Genomic DNA, 25,142 nt, shown 5'->3' on the forward strand with positions numbered 1-25,142 from the left:
GCGTGGCCACGCAAACCTCCAATTCAATCAAGTTTGCAGACGACACAACAGTAGTAGGCCTGATTACCAACAATGACAAAACAGCCTATAGGGAGGAGGAAATTCATTAGAATGACAAATGTCTGTGCGCAGCGCTTCTAAAAATGAATCTTTCACTCAGCTCTTCACGTGCGCACAGGCATAAAAATGTCAAATTTATATGACACGAAATTCTACTGAAATGAGACTTTGTCCTTGGGTTTCTTGGCCATTTACATTATTTTGTTCACAAGCTAGGTCAATCTCACAGGCACAAACATGACCCGAGTCGCATTACCACGGTCTCCTCCCACCCTTAAAGTGGCAGGTGAACATTGGGTCTCTTTTGTGCTATTTTGGTAATGAAATTAACAATATACATTACTACTAGTAATATGTTTGCCTGTAAAACATCTGAGTGACTGGTGGATGAAATAGTACATCTTATGCCCTGGTTCAAAACCCATCAGTTGTTTTTCAGGGGGCGTTGAAGCCATTGTACAAAAACAAAATAACACATCCAGGAAGGAGCAGCTTGGTATTGAAAGAGTAAAAACCACAACTTACAGGAATGACTCCTGGGTAAAATTCCTGTTATGCAGGCCCAAAACAAGATGCTCACATGGTATTTGATGAAGACATTGGCACTACACTTGCTAAAGCAGGCAAACTAGATAATGACCCTTTATAAACTATTTTAAAATACTTTTTCACTAAAGCAACATACAATATACTTCAAATTGGTTTATTGAATCATTAGTTGCTCAATTTCAACATGGAATCATACAATGACAACTTCTTGCCAGGTTCCATATATTTTCCCAATTCTTTTCAATCAATATAATTTACACAATTTCTAAAGGAATCAACTTCTGGAAATCATATCCAAGGTGTTAAACTGCATGTTGAAAAAAATAAACAGTATATTGAACACACAATTGTAGTCTAGAAAAGGATAGCACACCAAAACGTTACAATCGCCAGATTTACATTCTCAAACATTGCATACAGTAGTTCAATATAGAAACCAAAGTTTTATGCTCTGCATACACATAGCTCTGACCATCACTAAACAAAAGCTCAACTAGAGGTAATTCATTTCCTCTCACATGTACAATATATCAAAACACACCATATGCTGACAATCATATACAGCGGACAGTAAAATAATTTTTTCACCTGTGTGTTTATCAAAGATACGAGTAGGTAAATGATCTTTAGTTATTTCAGACTTCATGGGAGTAAGTCATCTTAAAAGGCCCAGTGGAGTCAAAATTGTGTTTTATAGCATACAGTACAGCAGCTGATGAAACTAGCAAATGTATAAAAAAACGTGATGAGTTATTTCCTGATAGTTGCTGGTTGAAAATACAATCTACACAGGGCCTTCTAATCAGGTTTGCATGTGCGGGAGAATGAGGTACAGTTGTTACCCAGAAATGATTTTATATTCATAAAAACTGCTCAATTAGACCTTTAATACATGTGGGACGCAAGGAATTAAAAAACTGCCCCTTGGCATTTAAATGTATTGAACTATGGTATCTTTTCAATGCAACTTCAATGAACTTTTACATTTATCTCAGTATTTGTGACCTACCAACAATCGGTTTTCATGGAACTGTAGTCATGCATGTATACTGGTACCATAAATTAATGAAACTTTTGCCTGGAAAATTCTGTTTATACCAATATCAGTAACAGAAAAAAATAAAATGACATACAGAAAAAGGTGCTCCTTCAATTGTACCAGATTGTCAGGTTGAGCAGAGAATTCACACATGCCCTTACTCAAGTGAGTCAAACAGTTAATAAGATTAGGTCTAAGTAGTTTGCAGAACCATTTACACATCAAGACTGAAAAAAAATTGTAAAACGCAATAAAGATTACACATAAACGCATGATCTTACTAAACCCTTGCCTTCCAAAGCGCATCAGTAATAGAACAATTGTTGCACTACTTTCACTGTTAAGGTACAGTAAGAGTTCAGCAAACAAACATATTCCTCTGTAGCGCAAACTAGCGAGCAGTCGGTTTTAATCATGTCTGTTCCATAAACTTTGAACTTAGTTCTCAGTAAGAAACAGTATTTCAGTCATATCCATTCAATTGAAATACAGATAGTTAGGTGGCACAAGAAAATACACACTTTTTATATAAAAAAAAATTTTATATCGTTTTTTTGATAAGGACATTTTAACATGGACGGGTGGAGGGGAACTGCAATGCAAGTGAAATAAAAAAACATCAAGCATTTGTACCATAGTTACTGAGGACTTCTGCAGTTACCATAAGACACCATGTGGACAGGAAGACACTGGTAATCTTCAGAAGGCTGTTAGAAGTGTCATGACCTGGCAGTTTAAAACACAGACAAGGCGTGACAGACAAAAAAAAGTTAGAACCTCAGTTCTGCAGAGAGCAAAACATCGATCCCATGTGAAAATGTGAAAGACCACAAGAGCCCTTAAATCCACTTGTCTGTGGAAGTCAATATGCCAGGGCATTCAGCTCCAAAGCGTGTTCCTCGTGTTCCTGATATCACAGTGGGTTTAATTATTGATGTTCTTCTTTCTCTGTTGTATGAAATAACTATAGGTATGTATTTGTGTAGCGAAGCCTTTAAAGTGAGATATTTAAGTGCTGATGTGACCAGATAAGGGATCCAATCAAAGTGGCTGGAAGAAACCAGTAGACGTGGTAGATGGAGGGAGAAAATGCGTTGGCAACATCTCGATAGGGGTAGTATTTTTGGCTCAGTGTCACTAGTTGGTGAAGCAGCTAGTTAGCAAAATGAGGCATGAGGATGTTGGCTGTCTAGCACAAGTGTCGCAAGGCAGGAAGTCCCAATGGAAATCCTCCTGGCAGCAAAAGCGGAGTCCTTTCTCCAAAGGGCTCAACTGCTTGTTGGTACAGTCCATGCTGTTCATTATAATTCTGTTATCAATAACCAGTATGTGGAACAAGTACTGAATATCTTCAACAAATGTATATTCCAGTTTCATTATATCCCATCCACCCTTGTGTCCAAAAGCTTTGAGTTTGGAGGGTTGTTGTATGTGAGCAGGTGCAGGTTAAATCAAACTCCCCACCACGGCTTAAAAGACATGGTCCCTTATGCGTAGATTTGCCCAGGGCGAGTGTTGTCCCCAAGGCGGTCCTGGCTGGGCTGGTGCTTGGGGTCATTGGACTTCATGACACTGGCATAGTCGTAGATCCCTACCTCCAGGTTCTTAGCCCTAAGGGCTGCAGTATGCAGTTTCTCCAGAAAGTCAGGCATACCTATGAGGGAGGAGGGCAACAGTTGATAACCAGGACTGAGGATAATATACAACCACATGGAAAACCACCATCATCTGATAAGAGACTGTAGACCACAATGACCTATTTATATTTAAAAAAAATAAAAAGGGTTTGATGGAATAGGCCCCAAGGTGATTTTCCATCCAGATAAAAGTAAATCAGACCAAGAAACAAAGCACTGAGCTACAATACCAGCAGATTCAGCTCGTTGGGTATGTTGAATCAGCCAATTACTGTAGCCCAGCTACCTCAAGCAAAAATAAAATGATCCCTGGCCCATTGAGTTAGGTCTCAATAATTGTGCATAATCAGTGGCTGCATTTGATGGAAAGATCAGGATTTGACTTACTTTCGTGCCCTAATGCCCTCCAGTGAAGCAATTCTGTGTCTATTTAGATAAATATTTGTTTATTTTTATTGTTGATATTCCAACAATGACTGCATCCAGTTTACACCTGGGGATAATCATTAAGCTCCATGAAAAGAAACGAGAGCTCACCACTAGACACCATCCAGCTCACACAGTAGCGGGGAAAGGCAGTCTGAGGGTCGTCGCTGTAGGTCAGAAGGTAGTCAAAGCCATTCTGTGGGACAAGACGACATAAGGTCAGATACTGTAATCCAACATGCACACATAACTAAATATTGCCCAATGATGACATTATCTGTTTTATGATAAACTCTATTCACCTCATCAAAGGTCTTGTGAGGGCGGATGACCATCTTGGACTGGTATGAGTGGACTCTGACGTAGTCCTGAGTTTCCGGGACTCCAGGATGTTGAACCGCTCTAAAAATGGCACAATTTTTTTTTTTTATAATAAGGGACGGGAGATAAATAAATAGTATTCCAAGCAGAAAAAAAAAAATGTAATTGATACAAAAAGTAGCGCTGGGCAATATGGCCAAAATATATCATGGTATTTTTTCAAATTTGACAGCATTTGGTTTTTGAACAATTAAAAGTTCTATATTTGCTTTATGAGTAGTTTGTGACCCTATGGTTGCAACATACCTTCAAAGTGATTGCAATGGGTCTTTCTCCAATCTGATTGTTTTATACTGTTCAGTTCAACCCAAAATAATTTCCTGCTTTTCATATCAAAATTTGACCATACGTGAAATGCTTACTTACAAGCCCTTAACCAACAATACAGTTCAAGAAATAGAGTTAAGAAAATATTTACAAAATGAACTAAAGTGGAAAAAAACATGTTTTTAAGTAACAAGACAATAATGAGGCTACAGTTGAAGTCAGAAGTTTACATACACATAGGTTGGAGTCATTAAAACTCGTTTTTCAACCACTCCACAAATTTATGGTTAAAACTATAGTTTTGGAAAGTCGGTTAGGACATCCATTTTGTGTATGACAAGTAATTTTTCCAACAATTGTTTACATACAGATTAATTCACTTATAATTCACTGTGTCACAATTCCAGTGGGTCCGAAGTTTACATACACTAAGTTGACTGTGTCTTTAAACAACTTGGAAAATTCCAGAAAATGATGTCATGGCTTTAGAAGCTTCTGATAGGCTAATTGACATCATTTGAGTCAATTGGAGGTGTACCTGTGGATGTAGTTCAAGGCCTACCTTCAAACTCAGTGCCTCTTTACGTGACAAAATGGGAAAATGAAAAATCAGCCAAGACCTCAAAAAAAAAAAACAGTTGTTGACCTCCACGAGTCTGGTTCATCGTTGGGAGCAATTTCCAAACACCTGAAGGTACCACGTTCATCTGTACAAACAATAGTACGCAAGTTTAAACACCATGGGACCACGCAGCCTTCATACCGCTCAGGAAGGAGACACGTTCTGTCTCCTAGAGATGAACGTACTTTGATGCGAAATGTGCAAATCAATCCCAGAACAACAGCAAAGGACCTTGTGAAGATGCGGGAGAAAGCAGGTACAAAAGTATCTATATCCACAGTAAAACGAGTCCAACGTTGACATAACCTGAAAGGCCGCTCAGCAAGGAAGAAGCCACAGCTCCAAAACAAGCCAGATTACGGTTTGCAACTGCACATGGGGACAAAGATCGTACTTTTTGGAGAAATGTCCTCTGGTCTGATGAAACAAAAATAGAACTGTTTGGCTATATATCCACATAATTTTCCATCCTCATGATGCCATCTATTTTGTGAAGTGCACCAGTCCCTCCTGCAGCAAAGCATCCCCACATGATGCTGCCACCCCTGTGCTTCACGGTTGGGATTGTGTTCTTTGGCTTGCAAGCCTCTCCCTTTTTCCTCCAAACATGACGATGGTCATTATGGCCAAACAGTTCCATTTTTGTTTCATCAGACCAGATGACATTTCTCCAAAAAGTACGATCTTTGTCCCCATGTGCAGTTGCAAACCGTAGTCTGGCTTGATAATGGCAGTTTTGGAGCACTGGCTTCTTCCTTGCTGAGCGGCCTTTCAGGTTATGTCGATATAGGGACTAATTTTACTGTGGATATAGATACTTTTGTACCTGTTGTTTCCTCCAGCATCTTCACAAGGTCCTTTGCTGTTCTTCTGGGATTGATTTGCACTTTTCGCACCAAAGTACATTAATCTCTAGGAGACAGAACGCGTCTCCTTCCTGAACGGTATGAAGGCTGCATGGTCCCATGGTGTTCATATTTGCGTACTATTGTTCGTACAGATGAATGTGGTACCTTCAGGCGTTAGGCTAATTTCCAGTCAGAAGCTTCTAAAGCCATTACATCATTTGCTGGAATTTTCCAAGCTGTTTAAAAAGGCACAGTCAACTTAGTGTATGTAAACTTCTGACCCACTGGAATTGTGATACAGTGAATTATAAGTGAAATAATCTGTCTGTAAACAATTGTTGAAAAATGACTTGCCAAAACTATAGTTTAACTAAATTTGTGGAGTGGTTGAAAAATGAGTTTTAATGACTCCAACCTAAGTCTATGTAAACTTCCAACTTCAACTGTAGGTAGGGGTAAAGTGACTATGCATTGATAATAAACAGCGAGTAGCAGCAGCATAAATACTAAATGTGTGTGTGTGTGTGGGGGGGGGACCATGTAAATAGTCCTGGTGGCCATTTGATTAATTGGTCAGCAGTCTTATGGCTTGGGGGTAAAAGCTGTTAAGGAGCCTTTTGGACCTAGACTTGGCCCTCCGGTACCGCTTGCCATGCAGTAGCAGAGAGAACAGTCTATGACTAGGATGACTGGAGTCTGAATTTTTTGGGCCTTCCTGACACCGCCTAGTATATTAGATCCTGGATGGCAGGAAGCTTGGCCCCAGTGATGTACTGGGCTGTACGTACTATCCTCGAGCGCCTTACAGTCAGATGCTGAGCAGTTGCCATACTGAGGAGTTGCCACACCATGCAGTGATGCAACCGGTCAGGATGCTCTTGATGGTGCAGCTGTAAAACTTTGAGGATCTGGGGACCCATGACAAATCTTTTCTTTCTCCCGAGGGGGAAAAGATGTTGTCATGCCCTCTTCACAACTTTTTTGGTGTGTTTGGACCATGATAGGTTGGTGATGTGGACACCGAGGAACTTGAACCTCTTGACCCGCTCCACTACAGCCCCGTCGATGTGAATTTCCATCCATATAAATAATAGTGGCCACTTTGAATACAGTGTTGTTTGACATGACAACGAATGAAAATGCCAGGGAGGAGTTATTGTGACAGGGTAGGAAACAAAGTGTTTGTCAGTGTTTCTTAGGGGACCCTATAATCTTTGGCTACATTAAATGTTTCTTTGTGTAGCCAACATATTAATGCTTTGCCTATTCCCCTTTGATTTAGAAGATACTGTTGCACAGAAAACATGCTGAGTTAAGTCTACACCAGCACTGGTATCAGGCTGTGCTAGCTATCTACGTTTGTGCTGACTCAGTAGATTTATTAGCTAGCCAGTTAACGAGCAATTAGCATAAGAAGCTAACATAATTTAGCTAAAACTTGCTAAGACAAAACTAGCTGTTTGAAGATTTATATAACGCTTATGGATTTATATTAAGCAGCAAAGCAGAAACATCGTTGTCATCAACATTGTTGCATGTGCTACATTGACCATGCAGACTGAATGCAAGGGTCTCGTGGTCAAGGAACAACTAATTCGCTACTTAAGTAACGGAGCAGAGCTAGGTCTGTGTGGAAAGAGGCATGGAGAGAGGAGAGTTAAGACTTAAGTAGTGGTGAAAAAAAAAAAAATTTCAAAATGGACATAACTCACGGCATATCACATTTAACAAACGCAAAACATACAAAATACTGTTATAGAAGGTAAAGTAAAAACCCAAACCAGTCCCTGCATCAATACAGGTATATAGTAAAATACGGTATACCGCCCAGCCTTAACGAAAATATTGCCTCATGTAATGCACACATGTAAACTCAGCAAAAAAAGAAACGTCCTCTCACTGTCAACGGCGTTTATTTTCAGCAAACTTAACATCTGTAAATATTTGTATGAACATAACAAGACTCAACAACTGAGACAAACTGAACAAGTTCCACAGACATGTGACTAACAGAAATTGAACAATGTGTCCCTGAACAAAGGGGGGGGGGTCAAAATCAAAAGTAACAGTTAGTATCTGGTGTGACCACCAGCTGCATTAAGTACTGCAGTGCATCTCCTCATGGACTGCACCAGATTTGCCAGTTCTTGCTGTGAGATGTTACCCCACTCTTCCACCAAGGCACCTGCAAGTTCCCGGACATTAATGGGGGGAGGGTTAGGGGGGGGGGGTCCAACAGGTCCCAGACACGGCCATGGCAGACGTGCTCAATAGGATTGAGATCCGGGCTCTTCGGGGCTCTTCGCTGGCCATGGCAGAACACTGACATTCCTGTCTTGCAGGAAATCACGCACAGAACGAGCAGTATGGCTGGTGGCATTGTCATGCTGGAGGGTCATGTCAGGATGAGCCTACAGGAAGGGTACCACATGAGGGAGGAGGATGTCTTCCCTGTAACGCACAGCGTGGAGATAGCTTGTTGTCATTGCAGGCACAGTCTGATGATGCTGTGACACACCGCCCCAGACCATGATGGACCCTCCACCTCCAAATCGATCCCACACCAAGGTACAGACCTCGGTGTAACACTCATTCCTTCGACGATAAACACGAATCCGATCATCACCCCTGGTGAGACAAAACCGCGACTCGTCAGAGAAGAGCACTTGCCGCCAGTCCTGTCTGGTCCAGCGACGGTGGGTTTGTGCCCATAGGCGACGTTGTTGCCGGTGATGTCTGGTGAGGACCTGCCTTAACGATCCTGTGCAGGTGTTGTTACACGTGGTCTGTCACTGCGAGGACGATTAGCTGTCCACCCTGTCTCCATGTAGCGCTGTCTTACGTGTCTCACAGTACGGACATTGCAGTTTATTGCCCTGGCCACATCTGCAGTCCTCATGCCTCCTTGCAGCATGCCTAAGGCACATTCACGCAGATGAGCAGGGACCCTGGGCATCTTTCTTTTGGTGTTTTTCAGAGTCAGTAGAAAGGCCTCTTTAGTGTCCTAAGTTTTCATAACTGTGACCTTAAAGGGATCGTTCAGGATTTTGTCAATGATGCCCTTTATCTTCTTCCCCAGACTCCGATGAACTCGTGGATACCATTTGTATGTCTCTGCGTGCAGTTTAAATGAAGTTGCTAACTAATGTTTGTGCAATTGCTAACTAGCATTAGCACAATGACTGGAAGTCTATAGTAACTGCTAGTATGTGCCACAGACTGTCATTGCGCTAACACTAGTTAGCATTGGCTCACAAACTACCTCACTACCTTCATACTGGATGCAAAGATAAAAATGGTATCCATGAGTTAAGCGGACTCTGGGGAAGTAGAAAAATGGCTTCATTGCCAAAATCCTTAAGCTAACCAAATGAGAAAATGTAGAATGCCATGGCTGAATGAATGCCTCTAGATTCAACTCAATTTCACACAGATTTAAAAATCAGAACATAACTTCCATTCCATTTAGCTACTGTTTTTGTTATAGTTCTCAGATCAAAAGGTTTAAGCAAATTATCCCCATTCGCTAGTAGGTAGAAGCTTGACTAGTTAATTTTGAAGAACAGATAGAAGAAGCCTATGCTAAATTTAATAGCTAGCTGTATGCTCTTTTACATGAACCTGGCTGATGTTATTGAAGAGAGTTTATTTGGGGTTTTCTTCCCTTATAATCAAAATATATTTTACCTACAACCCAATGTGGTTTAAAATGGAAACATCTTTAATTAGGGTCATATTTGAACAATCAAAAAAATGTGATTAATCTTATTTACCAACAGAAAACCATGATTACCTTGATAAATTATTTTGATCGTTTTTGACAGCCTTCATTTCAATATAACTACTTGACATGAAGTCACTCACCTGGAGATCAGGACCATCAGATTATTCTCCACATCAACGTCATAGCGACGCACATAAACATAGTCTCGTGAGTACATGGGATACTGTGGGAAGATAATACAACAAATCAAAAAAACAAAATGTAGGATAACCAATTGTTGTCATCTGTGGACTATGACACAGCCCTTATTTCAGGGAAACATTGCTTTCTTCCATAAAATACAACACTGTATGCTTGCATATCTGTAATAATCAAATCGAGAACACATGAACAAAGCAAAAACATGTAGCACTCAGTCTACAAATGTTACAATGTAACAGAGAAACCACTGAGGAAATGAAAGCATATCGCAAGTGCATGACTTTGATAAGCATGAGTTCCGCATTTCTAGTGTGTGAGTTGGCAGGGGGAACTTACAGGGAAATGCGTGGCCCAGTGCACAACCTCTGAGCCTGTGTTGACGTCCCTGTCCACCACCTCCAGCTTAAGAACTAGGGCATCCCACTTTTTCCTGTACTCAGTGTCCAACTGTGGCAAAGGGCAGTGCGTGAGACGAGAGGAACAGAGGCTTAAATTGAGCACACACATACAACACGTAGAGCTACATATCTCCACACAAACCTTACACTCCAACAAGGGCATTTGGGTAAACAGACACGTACAAAACAAGAGCCAAGTACGGCGATAAGCACAGACACGCAAAGGGAGTGTATGAACATACAGGACTTCAGGTGCTGAATGGCACAAGCCACTTGCACATTTTCTACTGGATCATTTCTTAACAGGGTCACTGGCTAGGTTTCCATCCAATTGGCGACAGATTTTCATGTGAATATTCTAAAATCCGCATAACAAAATGCACATTTTCCCCACAGAAATGCGTTTCTGTTAAATTGACTTGTTGGGGATAAAAGGCTGTGTGTGACGTAGTGCACATAAATTTCCATGTACCGAATAATACAAATGAAATCAGTTTCCATTGCTTTTAACACTGATGGTTTGCTACACATTTTGTTTTGGCGTTATATAGAGAGTTTGCCCACTGTTATTGACACATGCACTCTAGCCAACAGCTCGCAGATAGTGTGATTATTATGGATAAAAGAGCGAAATTATTTCTATTTGCCAAATGGCAGCCAAGCATCAATGATCCTGTCACCAGAATAAGACCTTTCATATTTATTGGAAAGAAGCATCAAGCTTATAACCCTTAACTTTCACCACCCTGTGAAGTACCTAACTTATTTAAATCTGTACCCTACTAAACTACATTCTTTCCTGACAAGTTGTAGTGGGAGGACCACAATACATGTCACCAAGTTTACTTCGATATGATGGTTATTAAATCAATATTGGCGCATAAAAGCGTTTCCCGCATAATATTTATTTTACCCACATCAAAAGTATCCCACCTTGTCTAGCATACTTTGTATTGTCGACATTTGGAAAGTTTACTGACAAATATTCTGTTTTCATCAGGCGTGTCATTACATTTTGTTTAATCTGACATATACTATACTCGCATAAAAAGTTGGGATGGAAACTTGGTTAGTGAAGGTACAAGTTCTCTTGCACACTTTTTAACATTCAAAATGAAACTATTATACCAAGTCAAGACAGTTAGCATAAAATAAGCCTGTTTAGTACCTGAACATTGAAGAACTGTCTGGGGGTGACATCGTTGTAAGAACCCAAAACTGTGAAAAGATTAGAGGGAAAAAGGTGTTGAGTGTTAATAATGACACTCAGACATGTAGATGATGATCATGGCAATAAGAAGAGGGAAAAGAGTGCAAATGTACATCAAAAAGGTTGATGAAATTATGACATGCCAGATAGTCACATAGAAAAGGTACAGTGCATTCAGAAAGTATTCAGACCCCTTGACTTTCCACATTTTGTTATTAAAAGTTAGCCTTATTCTAAAATGTATTAAATCATTTCTCAATCTACACACAATACCCCATAATGATGAAGCAAAAAGAAGTTTAGAATTTTTTACGAACGTATATTTATAAAAAAATTAAAAAAAATAAAAAAAAAGGAAATATATCATTTACCTAAAGTATTCAGACCCTTTACTCAGCACTTTGTTGAAGCACCTTTGGCAGCGATTACAGCCTCGAGTCTTCTTGGGTATGACGCTACAAGCTTGGCTCACCTGTATTTGGGTTTCTCCCATTCTCTTCTCCCATTCCCACCTTCGTCCTGAGCAGGTTATCATCAAGGATCTCTGTAATTTGCCTCGATCCTGACTAGTCTCCCAGTCCCTGCCACTGAAAGACATCCCAACAGCATGATGCTTCCACCACCATGCTTCACCGTAGGGATGGGGCCAGGTTCCCTCCAGACGTGACGCTTGGCATTCAGGCCAAAGAGTTCATTCTTGGTTTCATCAGACCAGAGAATCTTGTTTCTCATGGTCTAAGAGTTTTCAGGTGCCTTTGGCAAACTCCAAGCGGGATGTCATGTGCCTTTTACTAATGAGTGTCTTCTTTCTGACCACTACCATAAAGGCCTGATTGGTGGAGTGCTGCAGAGATGTTGTCCTTCTGGAAGGTCTCCCATCTCCACAGAGGAACTCTGGCGCTTTGTCAGAGTGACCTTCAGGTTCTTGGTCACCTCCCTGACCAAGGCCCTTCTCCCCTGTGTAAGGACTGACGCCAGAGATCAGAAGCAGGTACGGGGAGTCAACATTTAATAAGGAACAGACATGAAACAAGACAGCACAGCGTCAGCACACAGGCAAAACAACGACATTCAACAATCAATGCAGCAGCGGGGAACAGAGATGGGGAACTGACAAATATAGGGGAGGTAATAATCAGACGATTGAGTCCAATAATACGCTGATGCGCATGACGGGGAAAGGCAGGATTACTGATGGTGGCAGGAGTGTGTAATGCTGGGGAGCCTGGCACCTTCCAGCACCAGGGAGGGGGAACAGGCGTGACACCCTGATTGCTCAGTTTGGCTGGGTGGCCAGCTTTACGAAGAGTCTTGGCGGTAACAAACTTCTTCCATTTCAGAATGGAGGCCACTGGACCTTCAATGTTGCAGATACTTTCTGGTACCCGTCTCCAGATTTGTGCCTCGACACAATCCTGTCTCTGAGCTCCACGGACAATTCCTTCAACCTCATGGCTTGGTTTTTGCTCTGACATGCACTGTCAACTGTGGGACCTTATATTGACAGGTGTGTGCCTTTCCAAATCATGTCCAATCAATGGAAACAGGATGCACCTGAGCTCAATTTGGAGTCTCACAGCAAAGGGTCTGAATACTTTTGTAAAGTTTTTTATTTATTAGCAAAAATTTCTAAAAACCTGTCATTATGTTGTATTTTGTGTAATGGTCGACCGATTAATCGGAATGGCCGATTAATTAGGGTCGATTTCAAGTTTTCATAACAATCGGTAATCGGTATTTTGGGCCACCGATTTGCCGATTTAAAAAAAATATATTTTTTAACTAGGCAAGTCAGTTAAGAACACATTCTTATTTTCAATGACGGCCTAGGAACGGTGGGTTAACTGCCTTGTTCAGGGGCAGAACGACAGATCTTTACCATGTCAGCTTGGGGATTCAATCTTGCAACCTTACGGTTAACTAGTCCAACGCTCTAACCACCTGCTTTACATTGCACTCCACGGGGAGCCTGCCTGTTACGCGAATGCAGTAAGAAGCCAAGGTAAGTTGCTAGCTAGCATTAAAAACGTACCTTATAAAAAACAATCAATCAATCATAAGCACTAGTTAACTACACATGGTTGATGATATTACTAGTTTATCTAGCCTGTCCTGCGTTGCATATAATTGATGCGGTGCGCATTCGCGAAAAAGGACTCATTGCTCCAACTTGTACCTAAACATCAATGTCTTTCTTAAAATCAATACACAAGTATATCTTTTTAAACCTGCATATTTAGTTAATATTGCCTGCTAACATGAATTTATTTTAACTAGGGAAAATGTGTCACCTCTGCAACAGAGTCAGGGTATATGCAGCAGTTTGGGCAGCCTGGCTCGTTGCAAACTGTGAAGACTATTTCTTCCTAACAAAGACAGCCAACTTCGCCAAACGGGGGATGATTTAACAAAAGCGCATTTGCGAAAAAAGCACAATCGTTGCACGACTGTACCTAACCATAAACATCAATGCCTTTCTTAAAATCAATACACAGAAGTATATATTTTTTAACCTGCATATTTAGCCAAAATAAATCCAGGTTAGCAGGCAATATTGCACGCAGAGTCAGGGTATATGCAACCGTTTGGGCCGCCTGGCTCGTTGCGAACTAATTTGCCAGAATTTTACGTAATTATGACATAACATTGAAGGTTGTGCAATGTAACAGGAACATTTAGACTTATGGATGCCACCCGTTAGATAAAATACGGAACGGTTCCGTATTTCACTGAAAGAATAAACGTGATAGTTTCCGGAGTCGACCATATTAATGACCTAAGGCTCGTGTTTCTGTGTGTTATTATGTTATAATTAAGTCTATGATTTGATAGAGCAGTCTGACTGAGCGATGGTAGGGAGCAGCAGGCTTGTAAGCATTCATTCAAAATAGCACTTTCGTGCGTTTTGCCAGAAGCCCTTCGCAATGCATTGCGCTGTTTATGACTTCAAGCGTATCAACTCCCAAGATTAGGCTGGTGTAACCGATATGAAATGGCTAGCTAGTTAGCCGGGTGTGCGCTAATAGCGTTTCAAACGTCACTCGCTCTGAGACTGAGAGTAGTTTTTTCCCTTGCTCTACATGGGTAACGCTGCTTCGAGGGTGGCTGTTGTCGATGTGTTCCTGGTTCGAGCCCAGGTAGGAGCGAGGAGAGGGACGGAAGCTATACTGTTACATTGGCAATACTAAAGTGCCTATAAGAACATCCAATAGTCAAAGGTATATGAAATACAAATCGTATAGAGAGAAATAGTCCTATAATAACTACAACCTAAAACTTCTTACCTGGGAATATTGAAGACTCATGTTAAAAGGAACCACCAGGTTTCATTTGTTCTCATGTTCTGAGCAAGGAACTTAAACGTTAGCTTTCTTACATGGCACATATTGCACTTTTACTTTCTTCTCCAACACTTTGTTTTTGCATTATTTAAACCAAATTGAACATGTTTCATTATTTATTTGAGGCTAAATTGATTTTATTGATGTATTATATTAAGTTAAAATAAGTGTTCATTCAGTATTGTTGTAATTGTCATTATTACAAATATATATATTTAAATTAAATTAAAAAAATCATATTTAAAATTTAAATTAAACATTAAAAAAATATTTAAAAAATTTAAAAAACGCTGATTAATCAGTATCGGAGTTGAAAAATCATAATCGGTCGACCTCTAATTGTGTGTAGATTGGATTAAATAAACATTTCCTCATCATTTTAGATTAAGGCTGTAACAAAATATGGGAAAAGGGGTCTGAATACTCATTCTGAGTGTCAACAATCAATTAAATTTATTTCTAAAGCCCTTCTTACATCAGCTGATGTCACAAAGTGCTGTACAGAAACCTAGCCTAAAACCCCAAACAGCAAGCAATGCAGGTGTAGAAGCGCAACACAAAGCTATAAGTGACAATGCAGGCTGACCTCTGTATTCCCACAAGTGGCTTCCCTCGATGGGCCGCCTCCACACTTTGAAGTTATTCTTCTCCATGACAACCTCCCAGCCGGTCTCCACCTGCCCTGCAGCCTTCTCCTTTTCTGAAGATGCACTCAGATTCTTCACCTTCTCCAAAGCTTGGAGCTCTAGTCCACATCTGGGGAAGTGTGCAGGGATAGAGATCTTAACACGGTAATATCACAGTACCAAAATGTCATGATACCAACATTTTAGAATACCGTAGTACCATTTCATATGATACTGACTTTTTCCAGCCCTAGCGATCTAAAAAACCTGCTACAAAATGTTTATAAATTCAGTTGAATTGAAGCAACAGCCACTAGTCTCCGGTATGCACAGGTCCAATCATATTCACTTCCATGCTCACATCACGTGTAGCAGCTGTAATCAGCCAGCATAACCCTCTACCAGCCCTCCCTCACATGCTTCTCGCCTTCTGCTCTTCATGCCCATCCTCAGTCAGTTAAAAAAAAATATATACATTCAGCAGTGATGGAGAGCGGGGATGCAGACCCAGACGAGTCTGTTAGATTTGTACATTTGTTACATTGGAGCAGCGCCAAAGCGAGCAATGTTGATACATTGTATGATTTCAAATAGCCTGTTATAACCAAGAGCACAGACCAGTCTGAGTTTGAAGTTCACTGTCATGCAGCCTCAGTATCAGAGGGGTAAAATGGAGCACTGCTTGGCGACAGGCATGCTTGCAGCTTCACAGCAAAGACAACAGGTTGTCTCGAGCCTAAATGGTAAAAAAATTAAAATAACATAAAAAGTGACCCATATTACCGGAGATACCCATTTTAAAATGGGATTCGTGCGCATTTGATATAATTTTACAAACATGTCGCAGGCCATGTTATACTAATCCCGGGTCGCTAATTATTGGTTTGATAAGACTGTTCAGTCATGTTACCTAGCTAGCTAACAACCTGGTAACTTGACAGTAGGTTTAGGCTAATTTAATTGGAACAGGAAGAAAGGAAAAGGGTATGCTTCTCAAAAAGGTAGGAATGTAATGTAAGCCTAAACTACAGTTGAAGTCGGAAGTTTACATACACTCAGGTTGGAGCCATTAAAACTCATTTTTCAACCACTCCACACATTTCTTGTTAACAAACTATAGTTTTGGCAAGTCGGTTAGGACATCTACTTTGTGCATGACAAAGTAATTTTTCCAACAAATTGTTTACATCTAAAAGGACTTAGATCATGACAAGATTCTCTGGTCTGATGAAACCAAGATTGAACTCTTTGTCCTGAATGCCAAGTGTTACGTCTGGAGGCAACAGGCACCATTCCTATGGTGAAGCATGGTGGTGGCAAAATGTCTATCTACTCCGATTTCAGAGTGTGCCAGAGCGCAGAATACCTGATGAATTTACAAAACGCCAAAAACCCCATTGAATATATGGCCGGTGTCAGTAAACGTCTGCAAAAAAAGTGGAATTAAATTGTTGCCAGCAGCACAATTACAATCACAAATGCTCTGGATAACATGAAAACAGCCTAACGAGCTCTGCTAGGGCAATTCAAATGGTCAGATTGAGGCCTTCTCTCATTTGTGACAGGAATTAGCTAGCAAGTTAGCCAACTAAGCTGTTAGCTTGGGTGCTTGACTGTCGTTTTGAGGTCAGAATGCTCGGCTCAACTCTACTCCTCGGCCAGAGCGTCCAGTGATGCGCTCCGAGGGCGAAACACTCTGAATTTATGAACGGAAAAATCTGACAAACAATGGTCTGCAATTACGAACACCCAGAGCGCACCCTGGCACTCTAGATTGAATTTACAAACACACCCCAAAATCGTAAAATGTCTAGCTAGTCATTTGTTATGCTAACAAGAAGTTGCATAGCAACAGCATCAACTTCCGGTAGACAGCCGAAGCACTAGTATGCTCAACTGAAAGGATACCGTTTGTTTACAGTATACTAAAATGAACTAATAGTATGTAGTATATACTTATTAAGTATCGGTATTCAACACAGCTATAGACCGTTATCTCTGCTACCGCACGTCAAGCGGTACCCAAGTGCCAAGTCTGGGACCAAAAGGCTCCTGAACAGCTTCTACCCCCAAACCATAAAACTAACTGTCAGTAATCAAATGGCTACACAGACTATTTGAATTGACCCCCTTTTTATTTGCACTGGCTCTATGAACACTCACTGGACTCTACCCATACATACTACACTGACACTCCAACACACACCTTTCAGAAAGTATTCACACCCCTTTACTTTTTCCACATTGTTGGAAAAGCCTGAATTAAAAAATGTATTAATTGAAAAAATATTGTCAATGGCCTACACACAATACTCCATAATTTCAAAGTGGAATTATGTTTATCAAAATGTTGAGTCAATTATTCAACCCCTTTGTTATGGCAAGACTAAATACATTTAGGAGTAAACATTTGCTTAACAAGTCACAATAAGCTGCATGGACTGTGTGTAATAAGTGTTGAACTGATTTTTGAATGACTACCTCATCTCTGTACCCCACAGACACAAGGTCAAATTTCAAATACAGATTCAACCACAACCCCAGGGAGGATTTCCTATGCCTTGCAAAGAAGGGCACCTATTGATAGATGGGTAAAAAATAATATATCCTTTCTAACTCAGTTGCCGGATAGGAAGGAAACTGCTCAGAGATTTCACCATGAGGCCAATAGTAACTTTAAAACAGTTAAGCATTTAATGGCTGTGATAGGAGAAAACTGAAGATGGATCAACATTGTAGTTACTCCACAATACTAACCTAATTGACACAGTGAAAAGACGATAGCCGGTACAGAATAAAAAGACTCCAAAACATGCATTCTGTTTGCAATAAGGCACTAAAGTAATACTGCAAAAAAATGTGTCAAAGCAATTTACTTTTTGTCCTGAATACAAAGTGTTGTGTTTGGGGCAAAACCAATACAACACATTACTGAGTACCACTCTCCATATTTTCAAGCATAGTCGTGGCTGCATCATGTTATGGGCATGATTGTAATTGTTAAAGGAGTGGGGAGTTTTTCAGGATAAAAATAAATACATTTTTACAGAATGGAGCTAAGCACAGGCATAATCCTTGAGGAAAACCTTGCAGTCTGCTTTCCACCAGACACTGGGCGATGAATTCACCTTTCAGCAGGACAATAACCTAAACAGGCCAAATCCACTGGAGATGCTTACCAAGAAGAGGGTGAACGTTCCTGAGCGTCTCATTTACAGTTTTGACTTAAATCTACTTTAAAATCTATGGCAACACTTAAATGGTTGTCTAGCAATGATCAACAACCAATTTGACAGAACTTTTAGAATTTTGAAGAAAAAAGAAAAGAAAAAAAAAGGCAAATGTTGCACAATCCAGGTGTGGAAAGCTCTGAGAGACTTACTCAGAAAGACTCAGCTGTAATCGGTGCCAAAGGTGCTTATACAAAGTATGACTCAGGGGTGTGAATACTTATGTAAATTAGATCTGTATTTAATATTCAACATGTTTTCACTTTGTCATTATGGAGTATTGTATGTAAATGTGGAGAAAACAATTGTATTTAATCCATTTTGAATTCCGGTTGTAAGAAAATGTGGAATGAATCAAAAGGGTATGAATACTTTCAAGGTACTGTAAACTACATATACTCACACATACCCGCATATTGACGCCACTCACATGCTGCTTAATGACTGGAACTGGAACAGAGCCAACGGAATGGCATCTAACATGCGTTTGATACCATTCCACCAATTCCGCTCCAGCCATTAACACAAGGCCATCCCCCCCAATTAAGGTGCCACCATCTCCTGTAGTTGATTGCCTAGTCACTTTTACCCCTACCTACATGTACATAATTACCTCCACATTGACTCGGTACTGGTACTCCTTGTGTATAGTCTTGTTATTGACATTTTATTGTGTTACTATGACCTTTTTTGCTAAGTCTGCATTGTTGGGAAAGGGCTCGTGAGTAAGCACCTGTTGTATTCAGCGCATGTGACAAATAAAATTTTATTTGAAACCAAGCACATTGCCAGCTTTCACATTGCAGGACAAGGTTAAAGCAAAGGTAGGCCTAATATTCCACACCTGCATTAAACAATTGGGGGAAAAAAGTGTACAATTTGGCACAGTGCAATATGCACACAATGTTTCACATGATAAACTGGGTGGTTCGAGCCCTGAATGTTAGTTGCCAGACTGCCGCAGGGGTATGACAAAACATGTATTTTTACATTGGTAACCAGTTTATAATAGCAATAAGGCACCTCGGGGGTTTGTGGTATATCGCCAATATACCACGGCTAAGGTCTGTATCCAGGCACTACGCGTTGCGTCGTCTTTATGAGTTGCCCTTGCAGTGGTATATTGTCCATATACCACACCCCCTTTGGCCTTATTGCTTAACTGTAAGTAACAGCATGTACCTGTGTAGTTCTTCATCTCGAACCTTCTCGTCCTCCCACATAAATACACCAGCCAGTGCAGCCACAAGCTTCCCCGTGGAGGAGTGCTTGCTCTGGAGTCGACGCCATATGCTTCCAACCAGAGTCCACCTGGTTCGCTCCGAGTACAGGTTTGAGTAGAGCTCTCCAATCTGATGAGCGCGTCGAAGCCTCTGGCCGGTCACAAAGCTACAATGGTTGGCAAAAATTGACAGCAGGCCTTGCTTCTTCTTGTCAGATCTCGCTTTTTCACTCGTGCCCACCCCCGATCTCTGGAGCCATGACAACAACAGGCCAATGCGTCGTCCCATCCATGAGGTGGTTACGGATTTGCCCTTGCCAATTCCCTGTCTCAGTGCATTACTGCTTTGAAACCTAACAGCACATACACTGATTTCACATAACGCTATAGGCCGCCGTTGTATAGACTGAAACATGCTGCAGGTTGTGCAAGTTCAACAACTAGAAGTGGCCGCTAATTAAAGCAAGTGGTTGGATTGGAACACTCGTTACCAACAATGTCACGTTATGATGCTGTCGATATTGACTGCAAACTACGAATAATTTACATAACTATAAGAAGCAAACCACACTGCCAAATATGCAGATTGTGCCAACGTTAGCTGGTTATAAAGCTAGGTTGTTCCTTTACAGGCCTAACAAAGTATCAAGGTCCCATGCTCTTAGTAAATTTATGACGTTAGCTAGCTAACGTAAACTACGCAAGACAAGAGCCAAGCACTATCTACCATGGAACCGATTACCTTTGCACAGCGGGCAGATTACGTACTGTTTTTTTGAATAGTCGTATAAACCGCTATTACTTTTAATTGTGCTCAATTCGGTTAAATTACTAGCTCACCAATTTCACGTTTATCTTGCACATCGCAGTCAGTCGACCTGATCCCTACCTTCCACGCCCCTCGAGAGGACCCTCCTTATTTGGACAACACAATTATTATTGGTCATTCATCGTTGGGGTGCAATTTTCATTGGCAGTAGTTGGTGTCAATATTTAGCAACTAGCATGTTCAGTTGTGATCCTGACGTCATTCTGCCTTGAAGGACCACGATAAAGGTGAAAAGGAGTCTATGCAAATGCACAGTTGCATTAGCAAGGTAATCAGAAATAATGCTAAACGAAAAAAAGAATACAGTTGAATCATTAAACAAATACTGTCAATGAAAGCGAAATGTAATATGGACAGCAATTATCTTTGCAGTCAACAATAGATCAAATTGAAACGACAGCCATTGTCCGCCAGGTGGAGCAGTAGATTTCACGCTACTGCTCTTATGCAATGATGTAAAGGGCTTTGTCCGTACTGAAGATTCGCCTCTCCTGTCCGGACATACAAAAGAGAATACGTACAGGTTTCCGTTAATTGTATACCTCAGTGCTAGGTTCTTATATCATACTGTCATAGTGAAAAGAGATGAACAGCTATCCTTGAGATGAAAGTAGCTAAACTACACTACAAAGGAAAGTAGCTGACTACTTTGAAACTAGTTAGGTGGCTAAGCATAATAATTGTTCAGTTTTTAACAAAAGCACCAAATGTGGCACAGATAGATTTGTGTATAATGAAAAGATTTAGATGTAAACAGGATAGTTCACCCAAATTCCAAAAGGACATATTGGTTTCCTTACCCTCTAAGCAGTCTATGGACAAAGGATTGTAATGAAACAGGCAGGGAGCCTGCCTCGAACCCTCAACCTTCTAGCCCGAAGTCCAGCGGGCTATCGACTGTGCCCCAAAAGCATGCTCGAGCAGCAGAGTCGATATCTGTGCTTATAAACCCAGGGTCGTTACATTACTCCCTTCTTTCAAAGAGCTTGTCCTCCTACTAGCTTGCGACTCAACATCTTATAGGAACTCGCTCACCAGCCAAGCACACACACTGTCATGGATGCAAGGTCTGATTCCACTTCTGACACCAATGTAATGAAACGGGCAGGGAGCAGGCCTCGAACCCTCAACCTTCTAGCCCTAAGTCCAGCGCGCTATCGACTGTGCACCAAAAGCATGCTCGAGATATCTGTGCTTATAAACCCAGGGTTGTTACACTATGTTTACAAAAACCCTGCCGTTCTGCTATGTCAGTCACTTGTTCTGCACATGCGTACATCTGCATATTCTCCAGTCAGAATCTGACATAACTTGTTAGTGCAGGAGAGAGAGAAAGAGAGAGAGAGTGCAGGAGAGAGAGAGAGAGAGGTTGTTGCTGATGGGTAAATTATGTGTTAGTTGTTGCGCAGAGTTTTTTGTTAAGTATTGTGTAGCCGCTGCTTCTGAGGTATGTGTGTGTTATTAACAATTATTCTAAGATAACTCAAGAAATCAGTCATTCATTTTTATGTTTTTGCAGAGGAGATATTAGTCGCTCAATTTTACATCTAAGATGTTTGGTGCTGTATTTCGCAATGAAAAAATGTGTATGAAAACGAGTCCACTCGTTGAGTGACGACAAAGACTTTATTGAAGAATCCCTATTGTTGACCAATCACCAACGAAGGGGCATAGATTTCGGCTCCTGAACTTTGGCTGGCCTTGAGAAAAAAAGTGTGTGCACGAACAGCCGACAAAACCCTTAACGAAGTCCTAAACTAACAAAAACATCACAATGTTGTCATAATATATGCACAAACTCTTCCGAACTGTTTCGCCTGGGAAGTATATGGACTATAGGTCGACCGATTAATCGGAATGGCCGATTTCAAGTTTTCATAACAATCGCTAATCGGCATTTTTGGACACCGATTATGGCCGATTACATTGCACTCCACGAGGAGACTGCGTGGTTGGCTGACTACCTGTTACGTGAGTGCAGCAAGGAGCCTAGGTAAGTTGCTAGCTAGCATTTAACTTATCTTATAAACAACAATCAATCTTAACATAATCACTAGTCAACTACACATGGTTGACGATATTACTAGTTTATCTAGCTTGTCCTGCGTTGCATATAATTGATGTGGTGCCTGTTAATTTATCATTGAATAAACGGGTGATGATTTAACAAGCGCATTCGCGAAAAAAGCACTGTCGTTGCACCAATGTGTACCTAACCATAAACATCAATGCCTTTCTTAAAATCAATACACAAGTATATATTTTTAAACCTGCATATTTAGTTAATATTGCCTACTAACATGAATTTTTTTTAACTAGGAAAATTGTGTCACTTCTCTTGTGTTCTGTGCAAGCAGAGTCAGGGTATATGCAGCAGTTTGGGCTGCCTGGCTCGTTGCGAACTGTGTGAAGACCATTTCTTCCTTACAAAGACTAATTAATTAGCCATAATTGTACATAATTATGACATAACATTTAAGGTTGTGAAATGTAACAGCAGTATTTAGACTTAGGGATGCCACCCGTTAGATAAAATATGGAACGGTTTCGTATTTCACTGAAATATATATATATTTTTTTAAATGATAGTTTCCGGATTTGACCATATTAATGACCTAAGGCTCGTATTTCTGTGTGTTATTATATTATAATTAAGTCTATGATTTGAAATGTGATAGAGCAGTCTGACTGAGCGGTGGTAGGCAGCAGCAGGCTCGTAAGCATTCATTCAAACAGCGCTTTCATGCATTTGCCAGCAGCTCTTTGCTGTGCTTCAAGCATTGCGCTGTTTATGACTTCAAGCCTATCAACCCCCGAGATTAGGCTGGCAATACTATAGTGCCTATAAGAACATCCAATAGTCAAAGGTATATGAAATAGAAATGGTATAGAGAAAAATAGACCTATAATTCCGATAATAACTACAACCTAAAACTTCTTACCTGGGAATATTGAAGACTCATGTTAAAAGGAACCACCAGCTTTCATATGTTCTCATGTTCTGAGCAAGGAACTTAAACGTTAGCTTTTTTACATGGCAAATATTGCACTTTTACTTTCTTCCACAACACTTTGTTTTTGCATTATTTAAACCAAATTGAACATGTTTCATTATTTATTTGAGGCTAAATTGATTTTATTGATGTATTATATTAAGTTAAAATAAAAGTGTTCATTCAGTATTGTTGTAATTGTCATTATTAATTGTCATATAAATTGTCATATAAATATAAAAAAATCGTCCGATTAATCGGTATCAGCTTTTTTTTGGCCCTCCAATAATCAGTATCGGTGTTGAAAAATCATAATCGGTCGACCTCTAACATGGACGCCTTTTTGGCCTCTTGCTTAAAGCCTTAGGCCTGTTCATTCTATAGCTATACTCTGCCCCCTAGTGGAGCTTTCCAGTTACTTACTATTCTTATGGCAGTGGTATTATTTTGCATTATTGTAATATTGTTTTATTGTTATATCCAGATATTTTGTTGTAATTACTAATCATTCCTCTTTATTCTGTACTTTCAGAAACCACACTCTTACGGTGTTCAACATAATTTGCCATTAACATCATACGTTTTGTACGACTAGCAACATACAGTGAACGCACACTCCTTTACAGTGTGACAGCAATTCAAGCATGGATTGCTGTCATACCTTGTCCATAGACTGCTTACAGTCTAGATATACATTAAACATGGTTAATGGTTAACTCCCACAACAGTTGTTTAGATTTTCTGAATGTCAGACTGTTCTGATAAAATGTCACTAGAGTCAGACTGGGAAGGCAGGAGAACCATGTTTACACTGGAAAGCAGTAGGGGTGGCACAGATTTTTCTGGACATCCCTCTCTGGGAACGCAGAGGGGAACAGTGGTGAAAAAAGCACCCATTTCTCATATTTGAGTAAAAGTAAAGATACCTTAATAGAAAATTACTTCAATAAAAGTGAAAGTCACCCAGGAAAATTATACTTGAGTAGAAGTCTAAAAGGTTTTAAATATACTTAAGTATCAAAAGTAAATGTAATTGCTCAAATATACTTAAGTGTCAAAAGTACAAGTATGAATCATTTCAAATTCCTTATATTAAGCAAACCAGATGGCACCAACTATTTGATTTTTTTTTTTAAATGTCAGGATAGCCAGGGGCACACTCCAACACTGAGACATAATTTACAAAGGCAGTAGGGATGACCAGCGATGTTCTCTTGATAAGTGTGTGAATTGGACCATTTTCCTGTCCTGTTAAGCATTCAAAATGTAACTAGTACTTTTGGGTGTCAGGGAAAATGTATGGATTAAAAAGTACATTATTGTCTTCAGGAATGTATCCAGGCTGTATCACAACCGGCCGTGATTGGGAGTCCCATAGGGCGGCGCAAAATTGGCTCAGTGTCGTCCGGGTTTGGCCGGTGTAGGCCGTCATTGTAAATAAGAATTTGTTCTTAATTGACTTGCCTAGTTAAATAAAGTTTCAATCAAAAAAATAGTAAAAGTAGTCAAATATAAATAGTAACGTACAGATACCCAAAA

At 40.3% G+C, this 25,142-nt stretch overlaps 1 protein-coding gene across 1 annotated transcript; it reads right to left on the bottom strand.

The window, feature by feature from the left end:
- Nucleotides 1-747: 747 nt before the first annotated feature.
- Nucleotides 748-20,686, bottom strand: LOC106563200 (StAR related lipid transfer domain containing 7). The gene is made up of 8 exons (XM_014128541.2): nucleotides 19,742-20,686; nucleotides 15,290-15,459; nucleotides 11,321-11,370; nucleotides 10,091-10,201; nucleotides 9,694-9,776; nucleotides 4,014-4,113; nucleotides 3,823-3,907; nucleotides 748-3,302 (listed from the first exon to the last, which is right to left on the bottom strand). Exons 1-8 carry the CDS (start codon nucleotides 20,194-20,196, stop codon nucleotides 3,136-3,138), a joined length of 1,221 nt encoding a protein of 406 aa, XP_013984016.1. The 5' UTR covers nucleotides 20,197-20,686; the 3' UTR covers nucleotides 748-3,135.
- Nucleotides 20,687-25,142: the final 4,456 nt, after the last annotated feature.

Source organism: Salmo salar, chromosome ssa11 (genome assembly GCF_905237065.1).
Source record: "Salmo salar chromosome ssa11, Ssal_v3.1, whole genome shotgun sequence".
NCBI classification, from domain to species: domain Eukaryota; kingdom Metazoa; phylum Chordata; class Actinopteri; order Salmoniformes; family Salmonidae; genus Salmo; species Salmo salar.

Excerpts from the sequence above, each read along its gene's own strand:
- LOC106563200 (XM_014128541.2), bottom strand. The coding sequence starts at position 20,196 with ATGTTTCAGTCTATACAACGGCGGCCTATAGCGTTATGTGAAATCAGT. Across the intron at positions 9,777-10,090 it reads ACTGGGCCACGCATTTCCCT|TATCCCATGTACTCACGAGA; the intron begins GTAAGTTCCCCC and ends ATCTTCCCACAG. Across the intron at positions 4,114-9,693 it reads CTGATGGTCCTGATCTCCAG|AGCGGTTCAACATCCTGGAG; the intron begins GTGAGTGACTTC and ends TGCCATTTTTAG.